Below are 20041 nucleotides of genomic sequence, written 5' to 3' on the forward strand. Positions count from 1 at the left end.
GGGGGAAAAAAGACCAAGCCCAGGGAGGGAGATGCGGCTCCGCTCAACCTGGCTTGCGGTTTCCCCTTACTCTGCCACCCCTCCAAGGCAGCTTCAGCCCCTAATCGTAATAATCAGGGCTCTCCAACAAAAGAGCATGGACCATAGCCGCAGAAAGTCATGATCTACGGTCCGTCAGTGAGGAGGCTCCGCCTTCTTCTGGAAGTGCCCAAATTCTTAGATGTTACCTTAATAATTCTTGGGCCCTAGATTAGAATTTGAATTACTAAATTTCCTCAAGTCCTGGACTACGAATCTAACTGTAGATTACCCACACATAATAAAGTCCAAATAGAATATGCAAGTAGACCAAAGGAGCTCAGCATTCATTACCATCATACTATTTTAGGTAAAATCATTGCTACATACCACCACACACAGAAAAAGAATAATGTTATTATTTTGTTTACTATATTTCCTTAATATTTTTTTTAAAGTATGTAATTTATGGGTAGTGCATAGCTTATCCTTTAGCCTAATTATGGGTTACTTGAATTGATGCAAATTAAGTTTCTTAGCTGAATTTTACAGATGCCTGCCAAATACAGTCCTGCAGCTGGAAGGAACTGCAAAATGTAGAAGAGCTTAGTCTGTAATTGCCAATGACTGATGGAAGAATAAATTCTTCCCAATGAGTTAAACCCATTCTTCATAGCTTTCAGTTTTATTTCCACAAAATCCATGCTTTCGCATTCTTTTTTTTTAATATACAATAAGTTGTATATGTTATGAAGAAAAATAGCTTGATTAATATGCACTACTTGGCCTTAATATATAAGCTAGTCTACTGTTTCTAATAATGTAGACAACTGGAATTATGGAAATTGGAAAAGATAAAAGCTCCAAATAAAGAGTGGAAGGAAATTCTATGAAAATTGTAGGATGGTTTGTAATTGAAAATGTGTGCCAGATAATGAAAAAGAAAGTATACAGAACAAGTAGTTATTACCTTTCAAAATTGTAGGAGACAACAAAAGATGTATTTCTAGAATAAATATGGGTAATTAAACTGTGGTCTTAGTGCATTTCTTTTCCAGCATTTGGCTATGAATATGAAAGAAGCACCCATTCTCAAATATATAAAGACTTCGTAGCCAAGGAAGCTTCCTGGAAAATATACCTGGTTCAGGATTTTTATTTTTTTTTAAATATTATTATTAAGATTTTTTAAAGTAAAAAAACAAAACAAAAAACAAAAAACTAATAATAAAGAGACAATAGAAAAGAAGTCAGAATGTACACAGAAATCGCAGATAGAGGTACAAAATTTTTTTTTAAATGTAAAAAGAAACAAAAACATAAAAAAGAATGACCTCTTTTGCAGCAAATATAAAATAAAACATGAATTCAACTTTCGTTCTACAATTGCATTGTGGCCTCTATTTTTTAATCATCTACAAATACTAGTAATAATCTAAAGCATATGTTATGATTTCATTTTTTATTTCATACAAAAAATTTCAAAAGGGACCTCCAATTAGTATTAAATTTAGCCAATATCTTTCTTCTAATAAGAGCAGTCACTTTCTACATTATAGCCAATTCCATCAGCTTTGTCAATCACTCCTCTATTTGTCAAATTCTTCCAATATTGGGCATGTAAGTCCTGCTGCTGTTGTCATATATAAGAACAAAATACCATGCAATTTTTCCAGACTTTTGTTCATCAGCCCTAACAAAAATGTCTCTCGTCTGAATTGTATATGGACTGTTTGAATTAATGTACAGTGTATGGTATATATTTCAGTTCAATAATTTTTAGCTTTTTTACAACTCCCCAAATGTGGTAAAATGCCCCATGTTGGTGTTTATATTTCCAGCATATTATCAGTTCCATTATGCATTTTTGATAATCTCTTGTGGTGATAAATACCATCTATGTGTCATTTTATAGAAATTATCTTTCAGATAGTAGCACTATAAATTTCAACTCCCTTTGTCCACATATTTTTCCACTGCTGTATTTGTATATCATTTGTACATTTTTAGCCCACCTTATCATGCAATCTTTAACTTTTTTGTGAAAATATATTTGTGTACAGTTTTGAAACTATATGTGTGATTATGTGGAAGAAACTGAAGCTTTAACTGCCTGTACATGATAACTGTGTGTACAAAATAGAATTCAACAAGTTAAATTATTTAGTTTGGTTCAAAACACTTTTCTTAGCAGTTCCTGAAATGTTCTACATTTCTACTTTGGGGTCATACTTAATAGATGACTACAACATATCACATGTGCAAGTAGGGAATTTCTGCTCAGTCCACCCCCTTCCACTAAACATGGGATTCCCCCATTCCCATCCTAGGCAAAATACCTTTTGCTATCCTAGGTTGAAATGGAAAAGGCAGTAAAATAGCTACAATTTCATCAGTGATGACAGTAAACACTGAACAAAGTTAATGATCTTCTGTGACAAAAAAGGAAACTCTTAGCTGCTCTTCATTCCAAGCAAAACCAGGAAACAACTTAATTTTCACTAGCAATGGCAGGGGAAAAGAACTGTTTTATGCTTTTTCATGAGTCTAATAAAATCTTTTTCTTTGAAACAACTGTTTATGTGTGTGGGTTTGGAAAGAAAGCACCAGGGCAAAAAACTGGGAAACTACTAGAATCAAGAATGGTGTCTGGAATAAAAGATTAGATTGCAGATTTTATACTTTTCCTCCATTAATTAGACTAGGTGTAGGTAATTTTTGAACCCTAGAGCAGATCAGCCTTCGGGTCAGATAGGAACACCTTCCTGCAAACTCGTTTTCAAAGAGCAGTGTTTATATTATTTATTATTAAATTTGTCACCCATCTCCACCACAAGGTGACTGGGCAGCTTATAAGGTTAATTATGTTACGTATGTGTGTATCAGGAGGTGGGGAAAATTAGGTTTAAACTTTGTACACTCTCATGCATAAACAAACTAAATTTATAAAATCAAGGTATACCTTTTTGAAAACACAGCTGGGACATTACCAAAATTTGCAAATCCAGTTTCACTAGTAAATACTAAGAAATCAAAAGACTGTGCTGTATAGGTATCTCAGTATATATTGCCTCTGTCTTTCACAATATCCTAGAATACCTAGAGAGTTGCCATTGCTGCAAGAAGTATTGGTTTTGACTTTTAATACAGCCAGTAAGGCCAGGCAGGAATGCCAATAGTTGCTTAGACGAGAAGCAGGAACGAATGTCAACCTAAACTGAAGCAATAGTTATTTCTCCAGACGAGCTGTTCAGAGCATTCATTGTTTGGGATGATGCTTCTGTCGCTCGTCTGATAGGCTGTGCTTTAATTGAGAGGACGCTCCTCCTCCTCCATGAGACTCCTCCCTAGCGTCCCCAGTTTTTGCTCAGCCTTCGTGGACATAGGCAGCTTAATTTCCTTTCCCTTGGCTGGAATAGCAAAGGCTTCAAAAGGAGACAGCAAAAAAAGGTTTGCTTTTAAACTCTAAACAACTCCTTTAAGGCCTTTAGTTTCAATGAGTCAAGCAGCTCCTTACAGCATATAACTCGAGCCAAGGGAGCTCACCTCAAATAATGATCTCTCGCCCCCCAGGACGATTGGAGGTGATAACGCCTGAGCTGCATGGCTAACAAGTCACATTTCTTAGCCCGTACCCTTACGATCTTTTCAAGCCGAGGCACTACGATCGCCGCCGCCCATGCCCGACGGGAGGCTCCATTTTAAAAGGGTCCGAGGCTTCTTTCTCTCCCTTGGGAACACCGTCTGGGGTGGGGGCATCAGTGCCCATCTGCCCACTGCGCCTTTTTATTCAAGGGGAAACTCTGCAGTATCGACTCCAAACAAGGCGTGGAAGTGCTGCTGAGCCGATTTAACTCATTATGCGCCTAAAGAGATAACGGCTAGCGCCATTGCAGACTCACTAACTATGTGGTAGTGATCTGCATTTTATTTCTGGAACTGTGAGAGGCTTTTCTTTCCCCAAGCAGGGGTCTCCTTCCTGGAACCCAGGGGAAATCACCCTAATACGTGTGTGTGTGTGTGTGTGTGTGTGTGTGTGTGTACATACATACATACATACACATACATACACACACACACACACACACATATATATGTATATATAGATATAGATATAGATATAGACATATATAGATATTCAGATATAATTATTCTATTTTGGACCCTTATTCATTAAGGAGGAAACTGCTTATGCCCTCACAGAATTAAACAGCAGCACCACAGTGAGCACCAAGGCCCATGTGTGCCTGTGCAGGAAGCTGTCGCAGGCCTACATCTTATTTCAACAATTCCTCCTTTCTAAGCCTATGAGGTATTCCAAATTTGGCTAATTCAGAAATAATAATATTAATAACAAAATAATAATAACTATAATAATAATAGGAACAAGAACAAGAATTCAGTATTCTTACATAAGATTATACAAAACTGGGGAGCATTGTTTTAGGGTTCCCTGGCCATTGCTGGTTCAGGCCCCTGGGCATGCCAACCGCCCAACATTTCAGCCTCATTAACAGTAAAATTTAATAAGCGGTCACAATGGCAAGCGGCAGTAGTTCAAGAGCCATGTCAAATTCTCAAAACAATTTGAAGCATTCTAAGGGTACCTCCTAAGCAGCAGATAAAGATGCTAACAAGTGCCATAAAGTACTAGAAAAGCACATGAAGAAGTTCATGTGGGAGGATGAAGAAAATTATCAAACCTCATCTCCTCCAGGCCTACCTCGGCTCCAATCCCCCTCTGCAACCACCCCTGGATCTGTGTGTGTAATCCAGATGCAGCGCAGCTGCACAAGATCAGGTAGCCTATCTAGATCAGTACAAGTGACCAGAAGTGCCTCTGTGGCCACATTGCTCCAAAAGCGGCCAGATTCTGTCAAGATGATGATCTACCGGAAAAGATCCCCGCAAAGGTGAGACTGTGGATGGAATTTGCAATACGCCAATGTATCTCTATGGGGGTGCAGCATACTGCTCTGGCCAACAACAGAGCACTCCTTCTGATTGGAATTTCCTATCACTCAGGTCACTAAGCAGGACAGAGCATCCTTACCCTCAGGTATCTCTCCACAGGAGATTCTGTGGTTTCAGATATACTCCCGCAAGGTATATAGAAGAAGCAAGGGCTATTGATTGGGTGGAGCCAGAGCACTCAGAGTTCTCCTGCTCAAATTCTCAAATTCTAGTTAGATTCGCATCGGCTCCTGACAAATTGAAGGCCTGGAGGGACATGGCGACTTGAAGAGGCATCGCAGCCGGGATACAGTAGAAGTTGATGGCTAGCCAGCCTCCACAATTTGACCTCGATTCTCACTCGATTTAGTTACTATGCAGAACAGACCTTCATTATCAGCAGGTACCTCCTTCAGGGGAGTATTATATAATCCAGTTACACATTCACATGATGCACAGGATGAGGAAGAACTAGGGACCAGATGTAACTGGTTGAGGAAGGGTCTACTCACGATAGTGACCAAAATCTGTCAGAGGCGGATCCCCTAAAAAGGGGGGGGGCATATCAGACATTGAAGGCATTAAGCCAGACCACCAGGTCTGTTTTGCCCTTTTTTCAAGTCTCTGTTGTTTCAAAAAAAAAAAAAAAAAACCTAGTGCCTGCCTTGATATTCCATTACCCTCAGCCCAACGATCGTTACTGTAAGGGGGGAGTCAGACAATTTAATCTTCTCCCAACTAATAATGTAAGAGGAATTCATAACTGTCCCACAGAGGTTCTTGGACCTTGTCCAGAAACAAGGGGTCTCTTCAGTAGTGTATACCCCTCTTACAGGATATGATAGAAAATGTTTAATTTGGTTTTATGATTCTGCTAAATTTCTCATCACCACGATAGTAGATAACACAATAATGGCAATTATCATCTTCCTCTGCAATTCCAATGGAAGCAGAAGAAGCTCTCAAAGGATATACAGGGTAGAGTTGTCTCCATGTAGAGCATGTCAATCTGATGTGGGGGCCATAAGACCAGAGTCAGCCGCATCCCTTTTTTTTTTTTACTAGATCGTCTCTCAGGTAGCTCTGCCATCTGAGGGAGATTATCTCAAATTCCAATATCAGGGCGCACAAGGATGCTGCAAAACTCTATTAAATTATCTGCTCGAGCCAGGGCATCTCAGGTTACTCCTCGTCTACTGCTATGGCTCGGACATTGGCAAGCAGATATCACACAACTAATGGAAGCTTGCTTCCTCCCCAGTATATGGAGATAATTTGGTTGGTAGTGCCCCTGACCTATCTCTGATAGAGACTAGAAGCAGAAAATAAGTTCCTCTCTTTTCATAGACCCCAAAATAGTCCTTCCTAGCTTTTGGGAGGGTTCCTTCGTTCCCTCTACCAGGGACTTTTTCTCTCCAGACTCCAAGGACTGTCTGGACGCATGAATCACCACAGTCGGATAGTTTCCTATCTGGAGATAGATACTGAAGGGGAGGGCAGACCAAAAGAATCTCTTGAGGAACATGAAATAGAGGTCTCCGAGGCACAACATAGGCCTCACGACTGTGCCCCTATTGGTGGAAAGCTCAAGCCTTTCACGGACAGACGGGATGCCTTTACCTCTGTTTCCTGAGTTAGAGATATCAGAAGATTAGGCCTGGCTAATCTTCCTCCTCGGAACCTTTGCATTACTTGCCCTCTCCCCGGGAATCCTGTTAAAGGGAGCATGATGGAGATAGCTATTGTTCATTTATTGGAGATCCAGGCAATCAACCTCTGGCACCGGATCAGCAGGGGCAATTTTAGTTTTAAAAAGGCTTAATCGGTCCATAGTTCATAGGAGGCTTAAGATGAGTATACTGAACTCCATACTTCTGAGCTTCAGAAGGGGCGATTTTCTACCCTCCATTGACTTAATGGAGGCCCATCCCCACATTCCAATTAGATCCTCACATAGCAAACCTCTTAGTTTTTGTTATAATACTCAACGTTTTGAATACATTGCACTGTCCTTTGGGTTGTCATCTGCCCAAGGTTCTTACAAAGGTTCTGATGGCTCTGGCTATCCATCTCAGGGGAACACCTGCTAGACGGCACTCTTATTTATATGACATTTCATTATTATCTTGTTCATATAAACAGGCAAAAGGGAGGCCTTAGCATCGGTCATCACTAGGAGAGACTGGCAGTCCATCTCTCATCACCCATGCATATGCAAGTTTCTTCCGCGGGGCTACAATCTTACAGCCTCCTGTAGTGCATTGATATCAAACCTGGGACTTCAACAAGGTCCTTACCGCACTCAAGAAAACTCCCTTTGAGCCCATGTAGACCATGAGTCTCCATTCCTAATGTACAAGGTGGATCTCTTGGTTGCCATTACATTGGGCAGTTACATCTTGGATATAGTAGCCTTGTCAGTTAGACAGGAGCTCTGTATTTTTCACAGAGTGATCCTTAGTCCAGATCCATCTTTCACCCATAGATAAATTTGGGCTTCCACAGACCATAGGAACTGATACTCCCGTACGTTTGTCTGAAACCAACATAAACTCTGGCACAACAATGCCACAGTCTAGATGTAAGGCGAGCTTTCGGCATATATTTCAACTGCACGATGTGTGTTAGGAAATGAAGGTTCTCTTCGTTTCTTTTCAACCACCCACCATTGGGTGCAAGACCCCTTCCTCAATGACCAATATGTGGCTGAGAGCACAATTCCCAAGTCCTATGAGACACAGTCTCTTCCTGTACCCAGGGGCATCACTGCTCATTCGACCTGGAGCGCTGCAATGTTAACAACATGGGGCACAAGTTGCAATAGAGAAAATTTACAAGTCGACAACATGGGCCTCACCATCGCCTTTTATTTAGAAACTATTAGAATGATGCCTTTGCCTCTACGGAGGGTGCCTATGACAGGAGAGTGTTACAAAGGGTCCATAGGGACCAAGAAAAAGGGGAATCCGAACCAGACAGAAGCCCTCGCATAGGACACGCCAAGCTTTGGTATGTCTCAAACAATCCATGCTCTGAACAGCTCATCTGGAGAAAGGGTGTTGGTACTTACCTGACACGCCCTTTCTCTGTGAGCTGTGAAGAGCATCCATCCCCACCCTTATTCGTCTTGGCTATTCTGGCCAAGTATTAGAAAGGGTGAAGGAGAAGAAATATTTCATTACTTCAACTTCGCCAAAACTGGGGATGCTAAGGAGGAGTCCTGTGGAAGAGGAGGAGTGTCCTCTCAATTAAAGCCCAGCCTATCAGACGAGTGACAGAAGCATCATCCCAAACAATGGATGCTCTTCACAGCTCACAGAGAAAGGGCGTGTCCAGTAAGTACCAACGCCCCTTCTGCTAGCTGGATAGTTACGATGTAGTTGTGTTGAGCTCTCTGAAGGTGTATAGTGGACATTCCCCCCCCCCAAAAAGGATTTCAGTTTGTTTTTCAATTGAATTGTATTGTATAGGTTATATTAAAGGTGGAAGAAATTCTGAAGTGGTTTATCATGGTCTGATTTTTTTACATCTCAAAAACCTGGCATTTAAACAGGGGTATATAAATTTTCTGTATCCACTATAACTATTTAGTTGTGTTCTTTTGAATTTTTTCATGAATTCCAGCAACTACACATAGCCCTAATCACTAAGGTCATAAGAAAATCCTGCCTTTCCACAAGATAAGGTAAAGGTTTGCCCTGTCACACACGTGCTTGTTGTTGCTGGATCTAGGGGGCAGTGCTCATCTCCATTACAAAGCTGAAGAGCCAGCGCTGTCTGAAGACATCTTCGTGGTCATGTGGCCAGGATGACTAAACGCCAAAGGCACACGGAACGCTGTTACCTTCCCACCAAAGTGGTCCCTATTTTTCTACTTGCATTTTTACATGCTTTTGAATTGCTAGGTTGGCAGAAGCTAGGACAAGTAATGGGAGCTCATTCTGTTACACAGTGCTAGAGGTTCAAACCACCGAACTGCTGACCTTTCTGATCAACAAGCTCAGAGTCTTAGCCACTGAGCCACTGCATCCCCTATTCCACAAGATAGGCTTCCACAAAACAAAGGTCCTTGACCTAATTGCTCAAAAACATTCTAAATATGACATGCATACGATTCAGGAGCTACATTGCTGAATGTGAATGTTGTCATCACTTTGGACGCAATCATTTTAAGTGGAGGGAAGACTGTACATGAACTATTGACTGTTGTGAAACAGTATATATTTACTTATATGGATCAGCCAGACGTGGAGCCTATATTAAACTAAACACCTCTGCAATGTGCTGACATTTAAGTTTACTGGTTTTCTTAAGGCATTACTTTGCAGGATTCAATCTGGTTTGATTTATTTTAAATCTTTAGAATTCTAAAAGCAGACTATGGAAAGCCTTGGAGAGACTATATTCCTATTGATCTGATTAGCATTAACTTGATTGATTATATGATAGATTGTACAGCAGCATACAGCTGTTCAAGGCAAAAGAGAGAGAGAAAAATAAAAAGTGAGGGTGGGCAGAATAGCTGCTTTATATGAGTGCCTATGTGAGCTATATTTAGTTTGTCTTCAGGCTTCTGCCACAGAAGGTATTTGCTACATGGGATTGGACAGAAATGGGAAAGCTTTTGGTGATGTCACAATGCAGCATATCTTCGGATCCTCTCTCTTTTGCCTCCCATTGCTTTTGTTCCTTATAATGGCTGCCAAAAAAAATTATCTGGCTGACTGATGGCACTTTGGTCTACAAATGGAGGCATTATAAAAGACAGTAGAGGGAATCAATTCATAAAGCAATTAAAAGATCATTAGAAGGTAGCATCTGACCAGAACAAGATGTCTGGAATTTGAAGCAGCTATTTGGGGCTACTGTGCAGTTGACATATCCTTTCTGTCCTTGCTGATTACAAGGAAAAACAGAGCCTTTCCCCCATTTGCACCTAACTATGATTTAAATATGCCCTGGCCCTAGATTCTGTCTGCTATGTTCCCCCTAGTATTGCTGTCATATCATCCTCAGACCATGAATGATGCAGGCATAAGTATCCTTAGCTGTGCTTGTGTTAAAATAGTGTTTTATTCATATTCCAACACCACCCAAGGACAACCTCATAGGTGTATTAAACCTGTTACGTTTTCTCACTCCTCCTTTGGAAGCAAGTCAAAAATAATGTAGAGGCAACAGAGACAGAACAAGAATTAGCAATAGTGACTGTTTAAAAGCGAATCAAGCATCTAAGACATGTATTCAAATCCAGAAGCTCCAAGGTGCATGCAGACCATTCCCACAAGATATGTTTTCAGGTATGTCTACCTAAAGAGACCCAATTTGGTGTAGCAATTAAGACACCAGGCTAGAATAAGGAGACTCTGAATTCAAGCCCCACCAAAGGCACAAAACCAGGTGGATAACCTTGGGCCAGATACTCTCTGGCAGTAGTAACTTCTCAAACCTTGCCAAGGAAACCGCAGGCATTAGTCCAGGCAGTCAACAGGAGTCAGCCTTGACTCAAAGGCACATCCTCCAAATAGTATACCAAAATGCAATATAAGGAGACAACTGTAACATTAGAATAATAAAAAGTGTTTATTTGTGTCAATTTAATAATTTTAATCAATTAATCAATTCAATCAATTTAACATTCATGATTCAATCTCAGCATGACTGCATTTTAAAATGATACTTGATACTGCAATCAAAATACATAGTTCTTGTATTTTCATTAATAATGTAAAAAAAAAAGGTTTAGGACCCGTTTAAACTTAGGAAGATCAAACTCCAAATGTAATTTTAGGGGAAATCTATTCCAAAGAGAAGGGGCTTAATAGAAAAAAGACTCAAAAACATGTAATAGCCATTCAACAGTGTCAGGAAGGCCTGCTAAGAAACTGCTGCAATAATCCATAAAATATACCACAATGGTACAAATTACTTTAATAGTAAGAAATGGTCAGATTCTTTGCATGTTTAGAAGATAAAAGCTGGAGGTTCTTGTTGTTTTATCAATGAGAGGTTTTAAAGAATGTTTCTCCTTGATAAGAACCATTAATTCTTGTAATTAATTCTTGGTGAAATCAGCAGCTGAAAAGGAAAAGAAATGGGGGAGGAAAGAAAGGACAAATGGGATAAAGATCAATAAATTTAATCTTGTCTGAATTTAATTTAAATTTGTGGAAATATATTCAACTTTGAAACAGGAGATCACAACACATATATCCATGACCACCGCAGAGGAAAACAATGTGAATTGAAATATGATGGTTAAACTTAAAAGAGGAAATCAAATTCAAAGACTAATTATACAAGGCAAACAAAAGTGGACATAAAATCAAATGTTGTAGCACATCTATAGTTTACCTATAGAAGTGCAAAGACCCTTCCATGTAAGGAGGGGTGGGCAATTATAAGACTGAAAATTTATAAAATATGTCAACATATAGTGAGCATTAAAAATATACTAAATGTTGTAGTGAAGAATACCAAAACAGCACAGAGAAACCCAGCAGCATTAACACTTATGATTGATGGCTTTCTTTAGTCACCAGGACATTAATGACAACCTGAGCCATACAAAATCCTGATAAAAATGGGTTGTTGAGAAAATTTTCCAAATAAGAAATTGAGAGAGAACTATTCACTCAATAATCTTAAGCAAAAAGAGAAAATACTAGATGAAATTTAGAATAAAGAAAACATGGCTTATAAAAATTGTTTTCTTTTTATAAAAGATAATTAAGAATGAGACAAAAAAGTATCTGTGTGTAAAAGAAAAGAATTCAAAGAGCACAGCAGATAAAGAACTTCTGAAGCTATTTTAGTTACTGCTACTTTATGTCTGAAGAAAACAAAACATTACAACAGGAGCAACATGGAACAATAGAAACAGTGCATGAGTCTTCACAGAAACAGAAGGATAAAGTTACTACAGCACATCATTTTTTACGTGACCAAGAGGAAAATGATAAAAAAATAATTAATTTTGTGCTGTTTTTAACATTGCTGACTCCCAAAACAGACAATGTGATGGGAATGCATGTATGTATGCATGTCACCCTGTTTAATTATATTTGTTATATTTAAAACAAATTTAGTGATTGCCCTAGCCCATTACTCACTTATTGTGCTAGTCTCGTTCACTTTTTAGGAAGTACAGAATCACCTAATGTTCCATTTCAAGACCAAGTATAATCCTCAGCTGACAAAAGGCCACATAGATCTAAGATTTATGTGGCAATAATCAAGGCTGCAAGGGTTATCTGTATAAACTGCAGTGTTATATATGATAGCACATTGATCAAATATGTTGGAAAGGTCAGAGAACAACACATACATTATTTCATTATTAATTGGTGCATAGGACACTGTTGTACTGAAGAAGACTTTTGATTCATTTAGTTCAGTAATGTTTAGTAGCTGTTTTCCAATATTTTTTATATGGGAATCTCTCAGTTCTGTGGAGGAGGATTATTATGCATAGGAATTATCTACTAAATTCAGTAAAGAATTTTCAATACATATCTAGTTTTAATGTTTATACGCAAGCTAACAGAAAAATGAGATTTGAATCAGGACTTGCCTGATTTAAGCTTTTATCTCATTGGTTGTTGTTGTTGTTTTGGCTGAGAATGTTGTTTTTATTCCCAAGGGAAATAAGTTTTGAGTTTTCCTTTTTGCCACTCTTAATTGAAGGACATATTTGCATGCTTGTTTTCCCCATGTAGATAGTCCCTTGCTCTATTAATACCGCTTTACTCCTGGCAAGCAAACAAAGGCCCGGAATAAAAGGAAATTGGATTTCAAACTGGTTTCTAGCTTGGACTAATAGTTGGTGCTAATATTTAAGGCGCACAGATAACCCAATGACCTTCTTTTTTGTTGTTGCTGATTATTTTTCTAAAAGCTAGGTTTTTCGAGGGGGGGGAGGGGTTCAACTTTATTGTATCTTTACTTTCTTGAAAAACAATATACCTATATCGTTCTTATATAGCATTTTATGTAGCATGACATTTATTATAGGGGTAAGGCTTGCTTTCCTCTCCATCCACATTAAAAAAAGGAAACTTAATTTTAACTTTAGTTTAAAGCTAGCAAAATGTATTTTTAAAATTGTGATTAATCATTTTTAAAAAAAATACATTTATTGTTGTTTCCTTGTTTTATTTGTAATGTGTTTGCTTTCTTATTTTTATACTCACCTAGAATTTTAAACAATACAACTGAACTGAAAGAAAGTCAATATGTGAGATTCCGTGTATATGTTTGCTAGTTGATCGCCCATCCACTGCATAGAAAGAATATCATTATCTTGTGTCTGGAATAGTTATGCTTAACTAAGTCTAAAGCTGAGTTGAAGCATGCTTTATCTCAGCAACTCCCAACCTTTTGAGGACCAGGGACTGGTTCCATTGTGAGAGATTGTTCCACGGTCCAGAAGAGGTGTGGTTTCACATGCTGCCTGCATTGTGCAAATGTGGCTTTGCTCGTTTGCATGGCCCAGGTTCTGGCATACCATGGCCCTGTGCCAGTCCATGGGGACCCCTGTTTTATCTGACAGTGTAGAAAAACCATGAGTCCTCTGTTTAAGTTTCTTCTCAGCTTTACTGCCATGTTCTCTTTTACTTTCCTATCTTGTTCTATAGTATGGACAAGTCTGTCTCTCAAGTGTTGAGATGTGCAAGGACTAAGATGTATTCTAGAGTGCAGAGTTCATCAGACTTTATATTGAAAAGGATTAAATTCTTTCGCCCTTGGAATTAAAAAAAAGCGCTATGTTGGAAATGCCACAGCTAAGAGCAGAAATTAATTTTCAAGACAAGGCAGAACAACTTGTCATGAGACACCTCCATCCCTGACACCTGAGCTAACTTCAAAGGGAGACTCAGTGTCTTTCCTCTAATGTTTAAATGGTCTCATTTTATAACCTTCTGCAAAGATGCCAGTGTCAGTGATGCAAGCTGTTTTTGACAGCAAAGTGCTTACAAAGCAGCTTTTTTCAAGACTTTACTTTGATCTGTGGTGGGTTTTCTGTCTTAATATTATTTGCATGTTCTGACAATTCAAGTGTTTTCATCAGTTGTATCCTTCTAGGAATTCATGTTATTATTATTATTTCTGGACAGCCTTTTGAATTATCTTATCTACAATCTGCAAACATTTAATATGCAGTTTATTTTTGTGGCATTTTCCCTACATTTCTTCATGCAATGATAAAAAGCGTACTTTCCTATGAAATTCCTTTCTTCAAGGTGTTGTCACTGATTGCTTTATTGCTCAGGTAAAGTTATAGTCCCAGGGCAGAAAAGATATTAAATACTGAAATTTTGAAAAAGCCCAACTTCCCACGAAAATAATAAATACTGCGAAGTCACAGAATAAAATAGCAACAATCCTTTCAAGCAGATAGCACAACCAAAATTTATTTGCTAAAAAGAAGTTAGCAAAAGTCCAGGAAAACAAAGACACTTTATTGCAAACTAGTCATTGAAAGGGATGCAGTGGCTAAGATTGTCAATCAGAAAAGTCGGCAGTTTGGCTGTTCAAATCCCTAGCACCACATAACAGAGTGAGCTCCAGTTACTTGTCCCAGCTTCTGCCAACCTAGCAATTCGAAAGCATGTAAGTAAAAATGCAAGTAGAAAAATGGGGACCACTTTGGGGAGAAGGTAACAGCGTTCCATGTGCCTTCAGTGTTTAGTCATGCTGGCCACATGACCACGGAGACGTCTTCGGACAGTGCTGGCTCTTTGGCTTTGAAACAGAGATGAGCACCGCACCTTAGAGCCAGAAACAACTAGCACGTATGTGCGAGGAGAACCTTGACCTTTACCTTAGTCATTGAAAGGCAAAGGGTCATTTTTGAAAAGGTTCTGTCCCTGATCACCACTCATTTCAAAAGACAGACCCGCCATGAGAAAGTTCTCAGATTGCTATTTCTCTAGATAGGCATACTGCAGATAAAATTAACAGGTGCTTTGATGGTTACCTCAGATAATCCATGTAATTGTGCTGCTAGGACCTGAAACAGGTCAACCTACCATACTTAATGAATGATAAAAACAAGTATGCAGTATCTCTGTTTTGGGGTCTGTTATATTTATTTATTTTTTAGATAGTTGATCTATCTAATTTAGTTTTAAAGTTTAAATGCAGCCTAACTTCACCATGATTTTGGTATGAGGTACCTTCTATTTTAAAGTTCCAAAGGCAGCATGTGCTGTCCTTGTACTAGTTTCTGTAAAAAAAATATGTGAAAAGGGTGTTCATAAAGGGATTTTTTTTATAATTAATGCTGAATTGAATTTGATTTAACTCATGATGCACCTCAAAAACACTGCACTAAAAATATTTTTCTAAGTATCATTTGAGACTGCATTTGTACAGTTCAGTCTGTACTGTTCTGAAGAAGAATAAATGTTCCCTCTAAAGTGGGTTAGAATAAAAATTATGGTGTGAACGTGGACATGTGTTTTTATGGCTGCTGCTTTTTGAAGACCATACTGATCTATCCTAATGACCTCCTTCTCTCCTTTCTCCACCTCTCTGTCATTCAGCCAGGCATAAAAGGTACCTGCAAAAGCATGAAAATCATTTTCTACCAGGTTGTTGTATGATGAATGACAGTTCTTTTTGCAGTTACACACATCCAGAACGTGAGCATTTGTTCAGGTACAGCTTGGACATTTACCAAGTGAACCTGTGACTAAAAAGAGATCTGAACTCAAACTTATAAAACCCAGTGCTACGTATTGGATCACAGAGACAATAGAGAGATACATCAGAAGGGTTTCTAATGATTCCGGATTTAAAAGTTATAGGATAGGGATGCTGTTCCTGAACTATCACAGACACATGCAGAATATTGGATACAGATGGAAGCTTTTTTAAAAAAAGATGAGCAATGACTGACTGTGTTGCTATGTGTCTTTTTTTTTCTTCTGTTCTCCCCCCCACCCCCCCCGAACTTTTGCCTGGGGTTTTTCTTGCATAAGGGCAAGGTAATGTCTGACAGCCTTCTCTTTACCTTAGCATTGAAAACCCCATTTCCTCACCCATAAATCATCGCTCAAGGGGGAAGAGGTGGGTCCGGTAGCCCTGGGGAATAAAACTGGAGGAAAGGGAAGGTGTGAGTGGGCAGAAAGGTTAAATAATTCAACTGTTTATTCTTCTCGTCATTCTGGAGTAGAGATTTGCATGTCTGAGAACATGAACGCTTTTGCTTTTGTAAGAAACCTCTTCCATTAGCCTTTGTAAGCCCCTTCTTTTTCCTTACCTCCACCTCTTTCCTCCAGAAAAATATCCCTTCTTGCGCTTCTCTGCTCCTCCTTCCCAGTCCCACCACAGTCACAGATTATGCATTGTTCAGGGTTAGAAATGTGACAGCCTGGATAGTCTTAGCTTCCAGAGCTCATTAGTAAAGAGCAGCATGCTCTCTGGAAGAAGTGTCAGGAGTCTCCTTAGCAAGCACTGTGTTGAATTGGGAAGCTGAGCCAATGTAACGTTGCTTCAGTGGCGTGCCTGCAGCTCTCAACAGTAGCAGAAGAGTTGATTCTTTGTTTGGGCGGAAAAAAAGCGGGGGGAGAGAGATGTGGAAGCATTCAGAGTTAGCCCTTCCGTCACCAAAACATTCCGTGATTTTATGCTGTGAGCACTTCTGCTATAATCATGAGGGAATGAATGACCAGAGTGCTGTTCAGGAAGGAGTCGATGCATTGTACAATTTTTCCCCCCGCTGCCACCAGAAGAACATCCTCACACAAACGTTCCCAAGTATGTTGTTCTGAACAACCTTTCTCTGCCTATGCCTAACATAAGGTTTTATTAATTCACAATACCCTGAGTTTCGCCCTCCATCTGTCATGTCACCTGCCACCAGACTGCTGTCCCTTCCATGCAGTTAGCAAAACAGAAATAATAAGAAATCATTTCAGTGGTTCAGTGTCAGATTGGAGGGAGAGGGTGGAAATTATCCCCAAAGCTGCTGGCAAGCACGTTTTTTGTGTAAAGAGGCCTCAAACCACCGGAGAATTCCTGGATTGTCTCAGGCGGCTGTGTGTGATGTCCATCATGCTGTATGAACACCATCTGTTCAGTATTATACTCTCAGTTGCCAGGCTACCTGCTCTGTGCTGTAACACTTGACTGGCTGGCTGAATGTTAGCAGTATTATCCCAGAAGTACTAAGGGGGAGGAGGAGGGGGAGGGAACAGTAGTCATGATTAAGCCATCTGCAAGCACAGGGGAGGGTGGAAACGGGGTTGGGGGGGAGGCAGAGCGCCCAGGGCAGCAATCAGTCACCAATAGGCTAACACAAGCCATCAAGAATTGGGCGCATGATGCCACCTGCTGGTGCATTAGAGAAACATTAGCCAAGTAGATGTTCTCGTACTCCTCCTCTTAATCCAGAGCTACCTGCAGTTTTGATAGATTTAGAAGGAAAAGTCAAATACACTGGCATCCTTTGTAGCACATATCCACTACTAGGTGCTTAAGAAGCTTTTAAAAATACTCAGAGCCTTATGAGCTGCAATAGATGCCTCTCAAGTTCCACTTGAACCTTTCAGGACAAAAGAGAAGATGCCGTGTTGAATATGTTTTCTAAAAGGCACATCTCTTCCTCTGACTTTCTCTTTCTAGGCTAATTAAATTCTAGCTTCCTATTATGCATCTTTGCTGTATGATCATTGCTATTGGTCAAAGTGCTTTGCTACAAAGGTTTATTTCAGCCCCCTCTTAGGAGTTTTCTGGCCAAAGTCTGCAGATATATATATATATATGTTGGTTTGAGATTGGCAAGACAAGAGCACTCACAAGAATATTTTTTAAACTCAAAAGGATTACTTTCTTGAATCCTGCATTCAGTCATAATGAGCTTGCACTATTTAAATATCATTGTAAGTTTAAAAACAGTCCATTTTTAGTTAGTTTCCTCTAATCATCATGAAACACAGTGGAAAAAAATGTTCTGAAAGGTAACGACCTAGTAGGACAAGGTTTTTACAGCTATACCCTTAACTGGAAAAGTATCATAATAATAACCTTTCCCTCAGTGAGTTTCCATGCTGAAGCCCTTTTCATAACCTCATCTTATCTAGAGATTATGATGATGAAACTACGGAGACTGATTATATAGATAGGGGAAAAAAAACATCTGATATCGTTTTGCTACATGATCAGCTCACTCTTTCACAATGATTGTACAAATTAATATGAAACCTACTGGATTGACATCCTAGAAGTTAAAAGAAGACTGAGCTGTGCTTGAAAGAGATTATCATTGTTTTTAATCCAACCTCTGTGCCACTTCTCATACATATCAATCCTGCATTTATTCTATTTTGATTTATTTAAAAAAAAGGTATATGGCCACACAGCTCAATCAAATATATGTGAGAGAGGGAGAATAATGATTAGAGTCATGATTAATCTATTTACATATCATAAATCCAACAAATCAAAATTTAGGTAGACTTCGAAATTCCTGTATCTGAATCTCAAAGTTGTTGATATCTAATTTCAGATTTACCTCTTAATCCTTTTCTCCTGCCCTTTTCTAATTCAGGCCATGTTTCTATATTTTTGGCCTTTACTCTTTGCCTGGGCTAAACACTTCATCTGTTATTGTGCTCATCACCATTGACAATTTAAGATTGATTTTCCAATGTTATGTGTAAGAGATTTTCTTTCCTGTTGGTAGACACTTATTGGTGTAGTTAAAAAGAGAGAAATTCTGGATATAATGTGCTTTGCTTTGTAATGAATTATTCTGTATTCTACCAACACAGAAAGTAAGTTTGACATACATTCTGTATTTTGCAAAACTGTTATCAGAGTGGTTAATACAAGTGTTCACAAATGTTTAAAATCCAAAACATCGCAGCAACTGGTTTTGTTATAGTTGTTTTTCCATAGCATGCAACTTTCTTAATTACAGAAGTTTTACCAGCTCCTAACACTTCTAAGTTTAATTCAAACAAAACGTTGCAGTAAACGTTATACTGTCTCTAATCTGGTCGAATCATTTGGAAAGACCCTATTTTGTGGGTTTACATCATTAGAGATTCTACTGGCATTTGTGCCAGGAAACATTTTCTATAACAATGTCCAGATTTTATAATTCTTTGGAAACTCTCTCAGGTCTTTTTTCATATCAAACATGGAACTTAATGCAATGGGATACTGAGTGGGATTTAGGTAAATAATTATTCCAAGTCACAGGAAGAGCATTAAGTTGATGACTGACTTCTGGCATTGCTCTTTCCGTTTTCTGTTCCCTTCCTCATTATTCTAATTTTTGCAAAAGAGAATAATTAATATATTTATTTTTAATGTACAGTATACCTGTATACTATCTAACTTATACCTTTATATATTTCATTGTTTAGGACCAGCACACTGTGGCATTGTCTCGATCCACAGGTCCCATGCAGTCCGCTGTACCCTCAGGACCCAGTAATGTGGGCACAAATCCTGGCAATGCCAATTTCTTGAGCAACCAACCTCAAGCAGCCATTATGAAGCAGATGCTGATTGAGCAAAGGGCCCAACTTCATATGATGGAGCAGCAGAAGCAACAATTTCTTCTAAGGGAGCAACGGCAGCAGCAGCACATCTTGGCGGAACAAGTACTGTGTATCATTTTGCTACATATCTTAAATATAAAGAAAAGAAGAATTAGGGGTGACATGATAGCAGTATTCCAGTATTTGAGGGGCTCCCACAAAGAAGAAGGGGTGAAATTATTCTCCAAAGCACCAGAGGGCAGTACAAGAAATGGCTGGGAACTAATCAAAGAGAGAATCAACCTAGAATTAAGGAGAAATCTCCTCCCAGTGAGGACAATTAACCAGTGGAACAGAAATCGTGGGCGCTCCATCTCTGGAGGCTTTTAAGAAGAGACTGGACAGTCAATTGACTGAGATTGTATAGATTCTCCTGCTTGAGCAGGAGGGGACTGACTAGAAGACCTTCCACCTCTGTTCTGTTCTGTGCTGTGCTGTGCTGTTCCCAACATTGATAGCCGTGGGGTTCTGCAGCACTTTGAATTGTATCTCAAAAGTTCCTTTGAGGCAGGCAG

The 20041-nt window shown here is 39.1% G+C and overlaps 1 protein-coding gene and 1 long non-coding RNA gene across 3 annotated transcripts in view; one reads left to right on the plus strand and one right to left on the minus strand.

Annotated features, from left to right (window-relative positions):
• Positions 1-20041, plus strand: part of MAML3 (mastermind like transcriptional coactivator 3) — a 306291-nt gene that overhangs the window by 279365 nt on the left and 6885 nt on the right. The window contains exon 3 of the mRNA XM_026698065.2: positions 19350-19589. Within this exon, the coding sequence (XP_026553850.1) occupies positions 19350-19589 (240 nt within the window). The remainder of the gene's footprint in view (positions 1-19349; positions 19590-20041) is intronic.
• The window catches only part of LOC148125424 (uncharacterized), a 36205-nt gene continuing 27053 nt past the window's right edge, over positions 10890-20041 (minus strand). For both annotated transcript variants that reach the window (XR_015744105.1, XR_015744106.1), the window contains exon 4: positions 10890-11049. This is a non-coding gene — a long non-coding RNA (uncharacterized LOC148125424). The remainder of the gene's footprint in view (positions 11050-20041) is intronic.

The sequence above is a fragment of the Pseudonaja textilis genome, chromosome 6 (assembly GCF_049901715.1).
Source record: "Pseudonaja textilis isolate UNSWEBS1 chromosome 6, rPseTex1.2, whole genome shotgun sequence".
NCBI classification, from domain to species: Eukaryota; Metazoa; Chordata; class Lepidosauria; order Squamata; family Elapidae; genus Pseudonaja; species Pseudonaja textilis.